At 38.9% G+C, this 6793-nt stretch overlaps 1 protein-coding gene across 1 annotated transcript; it reads right to left on the reverse strand.

Moving 5' to 3' along the window:
• Positions 1-274: 274 nt before the first annotated feature.
• Positions 275-4354, reverse strand: LOC140979421 (formin-like protein 1). Its single transcript, XM_073444807.1, has 4 exons — positions 2645-4354; positions 2358-2563; positions 1458-1702; positions 275-1206 (listed from the first exon to the last, which is right to left on the reverse strand). Exons 1-4 carry the CDS (start codon positions 4234-4236, stop codon positions 400-402), a joined length of 2850 nt encoding a protein of 949 aa, XP_073300908.1. The 5' UTR covers positions 4237-4354; the 3' UTR covers positions 275-399.
• Positions 4355-6793: the final 2439 nt, after the last annotated feature.

A 6793-nucleotide genomic window follows, 5' to 3' on the forward strand; every position in this document is an offset into this window, starting at 1 on the left:
ATTGTATTAAATAATCATAATACATTATATATAGACCTGCAGAATATATAAAGGCTCGGATATTATAGACTTTCACAAATAGAAGACTATTTCGCAAATATATAAAGGCTCGGTAGGTCTCGAAGACTATGATTATATGGCTGAAAATAGAAGAGGACAATCTGGTAAGTAGGAAAAACTGAAAGCTCCAGTTGGAGGGGTAAAACCAACTTGGAGCAGTAAAAGAACTTACCATTACCTTCCAGGAAATTTTATGTGTACATTTGTAACATAATTAGTTTTACCAAAATCTCTTACATTAATCTACAGTGATGAATACAAAATTCTATAGTAAAATACATATATATCTGAAAAGTGGGTACATTTTTAATGGCCAGAACTTGATATGACCATCAAACATCAAGGGGAATAGCTGTCATCATCAGATGAAGTGCATTTTTTTCCATTGAGGAATCCTCCGGACACTGGCGGTAGAGTCGGATTCACCGGAACTGGAAATTTGTGCGCTGAACTGTAAATAGTATGCTCGTTTATCATCCCTACTTCCTTGCAGACACGATCGAGCACCGTTAAAAAATCTCTAACGACTAAAAATATTCTGAATGGATGTGCCTCTTCCTTCACTGAATTTCCATGGAAATATTCAGTAATTTCCTTCACCAGAGATAGAGCAACACTTTCTGAGGCCTGTATCCGAATTATATCCTCTTCCGCCCTCTTCATGAAGAGGTTCATCGACTCTGAAAACTTACGACTTCCAGTGTCCTCAGATGGGATTTCCTCGAGTAATCTTACAACTTCAGCTATGTTCCCTATTCCATTTGAAAGCTTAGAAACATCACCACTAAGCACGTCTGAGTCCATAGCAGCAGCTTTCTTTACGTTCAAAAGCTCTGAACTGAGACCTGAAACGACTTGGAGGCCAATTTTCCTGCACTTGGCATCATCATTCACGGAGGATTTGTCGATTTGGTTTACATTAGAAAGACGAGCACCTTCGCTTCTTATTATCTCCTGAACAACAAAATGCAGAAGTGTTGTTTTACCATCAGCTCCCTTTACGTCAACTAGTTTAAGTAGCGTGTCGAGCTTAAAGGCATGTGCATCACCCCGATTTGTTCCCACATTCATGCGGTTTCCAGTCTTTAACACTGCTTCTAGAAGTTTTAGGAACATTCTGCTGGTTCTCAGTTCTTCACAGGCTGCCTGTAAAAATGTCATCCCAAAGCTTTATTATGTGCTTTTTAAAAAAGTAATGGTTTTGACAAGATACATTTAGAATCAGAATTCACTATATTAAGATTTAATAGAAGAAACATAATGAAGAAATAATACAACACAATACAAGATTTATGTACTCGATCATGAAAGCTTCATTTCACCCATATAAATGGATATTATTTTATTGTGTGATAAACTTAAGAGAATATAAAAAAGAAGAAAATATGGAACCTGACCTCAAGAGTTTGAAATGATTTTCGGAGGTAATCAACTTCGGAATCAAAATTGGATATGTATAGCATTGCATCCATTCTTTTGAAAGCATAAGGTATATCAAGAACAGACTTCAAAAATTTCTCAGCAGTCCCAAGTTTAAGTGGTGACTCATCTTTGTGTTCTTTAAGCTTCCTTTCTTCTTCCTTAGTTGGAGCCATCTTCAACAAAGTCTCAAGAAGCTCCATCCCAATAATATCTGCATTTCCTGTGTTGAGGCGGGGAAATAAATTATTGCCCCATGAATTTCAATAATTGATATTCTCACCGCATACTTTATATAAAATCATAGTAGGTCTACAGGGAATCTAGAAGAATCATAGTATTTTTTAAGGATGGCTTTCCCGATTGAAGCCAACCTTGATTTCTCAAATGGCAGCTCAGCACAAGCAAGGTTCAGAAATTTCAAACCAGATTATGTTTCTATAAAATAATAACTATCTACCGATACCTACAAGCTGTATTAGCATAACACGAAACTTATGAGTCAACAGCTCATTTTGTGTGTTCCATAATGCCACTCTTCAATGAGATGGCAACATGGAAAGAATCCACCAATGTAGATAAGATCAAGGAAAACATGGCGAGGAGCAACAATATCATGGTGGTCAGTTCAAGTCGCAATCTTCAAAGTAGGTAGCATGAGAGGTAAATAAGCATGTCTCAGAAAACAAATAGAAAAAGGAAATGATCAAAAACTGAATTAATGACTAACGAGAAGCAATTGTCTAGACACACTATATTTATTTGATGATCACCACGGGCGTAGAAATTACAATGTGCAAATCATCTTATATCTATCAGCTAAAAAGATCTACAAAATCTTGAAATCCCAGAAAGAAATAAGAGGCCACATATAATACCTTCTGAAAGTCCTTCGCAAACTTCCTCCACCGTGACATTGAGAGCCTTCAACAGAATGGCGATATTCTGAGCTTTCTTGGGATCAAGAACCCGATTCCCACTATCAGGTCCAGGTGTGGGAAGAACTTGCCACCTAGTTTTTTCCTTCAAATTCGGCATCGGGGTATTTACGACAAACAATGTTTCGATCATCTCCTCATTCAATCTGCATATGATTTAACGAATTATTATTTATTAACTTACCAGAATGTGTTTATAAATGTAAGAAGAGTAGAGAATTTTTCACTTGAAAGAGCTAGATTTGAGTTGATCCCACACCATCTCACGATCAGAGCTTGCTCTTACTTTATCCCAATGCAATGGCTTCAATTTTGGCTTTGAAATAATCTCCTCCTCATTTTGGTCCATGGTTTCAGTTGAGTATTCTCCTTTTTCATCAGTCGATAATGTGTCATCCTCATTCTTCTTGGCAGACTCTGAATCATTTGCAGGCAGTTCAATTGGAGATACCGAAAGGGGACTTTTGGCAGCTATAGGTCTAAAGGGCGTTATCAAAGCCGGTGGTACAGATGCTTGCTTTTTAGCTGGCGGGGTTGGCGTTCTAGGACTATCCAAGCTTTTATTCACCACGGCCCGCAAAGGTGGAGGCGGCGGTGGAGGTGGAACAGAAGCTTGTGGCGGAGGAGGTGGAGAGACTGTTGGGGTGACAATGACGTCTTGGTGTACAATGTTGCTGCCTTTTCCCACCGGAGATTCCGATCCGACTATCAGATCGGACACATTAGAAATCCTCGGCGAAGATTCCACGCTAGCCCTCGAATATCTATCCGGTGAAGATGAACTCGGTGGAGACGGCGATGCAGATTCCTTTGATGATGTCAATGGCCGATGAAATGGCCTCACAGCCGGAATCTCAATTAAGTCTGGCGACTTGGGGATCGGTTTCATAGGGCTCAAACTATTCTCCGGTGAGAGACTAACCGACCTCACCGGAGACCCAGAAACTGATCCCGAGACCGAAGAAGAACAGGTGGAGGAAGAATTCGACATCAGCCCGTGAAGATTATCCACTTCAATGGCGGCAAAAGCCCTTCTAGAAGCCGATCCAGTGCCGACAGAAACCTCGCTTCCGTTCAAAGATCCTCTGGGAGAGAAAAACTCTTCATCCACGCCATCTTTAGACGCGACCGCCGCGGCATTGGTGTAAATTCTCCGGTAACTATTCAAAGGCGGCAAAGGGCGGAGCTCAGGTGAGTCCACTTTCCGGGAACTGGAGACACCACTTTCAGGCAGTGTGCCGCTGCTTTCACTGTGAGCAACAATCCGTGAGTCAATGACGCTGCCGTGTGAGTTTACCATAGTCCCCAGGTACAAGAACTCCGCGCTGGTTTGAGACGGGCGCTGAAGCTTCGGGATTTGGTTTGCGTTACATCCGGTAGCATTTTCCACGGTGCTATCATTGTCAGATCTTTGGGTTTTAGCATCACCAGAAGAGGATCGCCTTCTGCGACGGAGATGGAGGAATACGGCAATGAAAACGATAACAACCGCGGCCACAACAGCGGCGGCGGCAGCAGCGATCAGTTTAGAGGAGGCATATTTGGAGGTGGTGGACTGAGGGACGGCGAGAGAAGAAATGTTAGCGGGGAAAGAGGCGAAAGCGTTGGGAGAGGGAGGTGGCGGAGGAGGAGTAGAGGCGGAGGAAGGGAAGAATGGGACAGGTGGAGATGAAGCGGAAAACGGGTAGTTAGGGGCAGACGGTGGGGACATAGTGGGAGGGTGGTTAGACGGTGGAAATGAGTCTAGCGGTAAGAAGGGTTGGTGGAGAATGCGGTGTCGGTGCGCGGCGGCGGAGTGGAGGAGGGCGGAGGTGGGCATCGTAGGTGCAAGAGAGTCAATGTAGCTTAGCTGTAGTTTGATGGATGAATTTGTATTTCTTCTAGAGAGACTGTGCCTCACTCTTCACACTTATTGTGTATGCTCACTATTTTCTGCATGAATGTCGGGGGAAAATACAAAGAAATATGGAGACAAGTCTTTTTCAAATATACACATTTTATTTTATTTTACTATTTAAATTTATGAAAATTATTACATTTTCACATTCTATATAATTATTAATTTTAATATATCGATTTCACAAAAATATGATGATCACAAAAACTCCTGTGAGAGGGACTCACGGGTCAATTTTGTGAAACAGATATTCTATAACAAAAAAATATTACTTTTTATGTCAAATATATTAATTTTTATTGTAAATATGAACATGATTGATCCGTCTCACGAATAAAAATCCGTAAAATGAAAGATATATTCTATTATGATTTTATTCCACCTTTTTAAAACTACATAAATTTAAAAAATAATAATAATGAATTGAGATAGTACAAAGATAATAGAGGATTAAAATGTTAGAGCAAGTCAAGAATACAAGATATATCATCTTCTCATTGTCTTGTTATCCAAATGAAATGCTTCCGATTTGNTTCGATCCGACCCAACTGGTGAAAAAATACTATTTTTATATCAAAAAAATTTGTTGGAACATTTTATGTTCTCAATTTTGCTTTTGATGTTAACAAAACTTGTTATTTTGTTTCTAATTAATTTACATAAGTGCGCAGAAAACTGAAACTGATCAGTCTTCGAACTGATCAGTTACCGAGCAAAAACTGAAGCTATCGAGATGCAAACTGAAAGTACTAACTGATTTCCCAAACTGACCAATCCAACTGAAATATCAAATACCAGTTCAGTTGATAGGTGGTTCAGCATAAGACTTTCAGAAGCCCGGCCAGCTGATGAAAAGTTCAACTCATGAAGAGCTCAACTGACCAGTTCAACTGAATCAGTGAAATCAGTTCAGCTGACGAGCCAACTGATTTCACCAAACCAGTTCAGAGCATCAGTTAGTATCCGACCAGTTTGCAGAACAGGATAAGCTTATCTAAGTGGAATCCAGCTGTGAACAACAGTATAAAAGCAAGTGTCCGATCAAATGACATAATGAACATTGCAGCAGAGCTTAAAGTCAATACGTTTCAGAATTGCTCTGAAGACCTTTCTTGTCTTTGTCCCAATACTGCTCCTAAAGCATAGTTTCTAGCATCGTACATCAACTTGATTGATTATCTTCAATCAGGTACGATCATAATCGGTGCAGTCACCAATACTTCCTTGATCTTGTCAAAGCCTGCAAAAACTCATCATCAAAAATAAAAGCGGTTCTTGTTCTATTTGGTTGCTCAAGGGTTTAATAATTTTAGAAAAATCTCTATTAAAGCAATGATAAAACCTGACATGTCCTAAAAAACTTTTGAGACCTTTAACATTCTTTGGTAGTGAAAGCTTTTCAATTGCCACCAATTTGGCTTTGTCTACTCCCAATCTCTTTGAAGACACTTTTTTCCCAAAAACAATGCCCTCTTGGTCTATAAAATGACATTTTCCCAAATGAGAACTAAATTCTTTTCTTGGCATCTCTACCAAACAAGGGAAAGGTTATGCAAACGGTGATAAAAGAAAGAGCAAAATGCCAATAAGTCATCCATGAATACTTCTATGATCTCTTCCACCATATTTGCAAAATATCCATCATACACATCTGGAAAGTGGCAGGTGCATTGTAAAGGCCAATAGACATTCTCCAAAAAGAGAATGTATCATAAGGACAATCGAAGGTTTTCTTCTCTTGATCCTCTGGTTCTATTGAAATTTTATTATAGCCTAAATACCCATCTAAAAAGCAATAGTGATGACAACCAGCTAGTCTATCAAGCATTTCATCAATAAAAAGAAGTGGAAAGTGATCTTTTATTGTAGCGTCATTTAACTTCCTATAATCGATGTATACACACCAACCAGTCACAGTTCGAGTCAAGATCAACTCATTCTTTCATTTTTCATTGTACAGGTGAGACCCAAATATGTTTATATATATTTATATAAACATATATTAAACCAGCATTAAATAATATATTCAGTCTTTGCTAATTATTTTCATAGATGAGTTCAACCTCCTTTTATGATCAACATAATAAATGTAAGACTTTTCCATTAAAATCTTATGCATGCATATAGTGGGATCGATTCACTTAATATCGGCAATAGACCAACCCAAGACAGATTAAAATTTCCTCAATACTCGTAATAATCTATATTTCTCATCAAGAGTAAGAGAAGAATAAATAATTACCGGATGTATCGCATTCTCACCCAAGAATACATAACATAAATGCATTGGAAATTCATTTAAGTCAGGAAGTGTTTATGGTACCTCTTTGGACGCTTCTTCTAGAAAATCCTCTTGTTGAACTTTACACTCCTTTTCTTTTGGAAGAATATCGAGAGCTAGTAGTTGCTCTCTAAGATCCCAATCATCATCTTCCATGTTAGATGTTGAACTAATAAGGAATATTTCCAACGAGTCTTG

The sequence above is a fragment of the Primulina huaijiensis genome, chromosome 6 (assembly GCF_012295235.1).
Source record: "Primulina huaijiensis isolate GDHJ02 chromosome 6, ASM1229523v2, whole genome shotgun sequence".
Taxonomy (NCBI): Eukaryota; Viridiplantae; Streptophyta; class Magnoliopsida; order Lamiales; family Gesneriaceae; genus Primulina; species Primulina huaijiensis.

Bases quoted from the DNA above. Each gene is read 5' to 3' on its own strand.
- LOC140979421 (XM_073444807.1), bottom strand. From the start codon at position 4,236: ATGCCCACCTCCGCCCTCCTCCACTCCGCCGCCGCGCACCGACACCGC. The intron at 2,564-2,644 runs GTGAAAAATTCT...AATCATATGCAG, and splicing joins CTCAAATCTAGCTCTTTCAA to ATTGAATGAGGAGATGATCG. The intron at 1,703-2,357 runs GTATTATATGTG...GCCTCAACACAG, and splicing joins TTGCGAAGGACTTTCAGAAG to GAAATGCAGATATTATTGGG.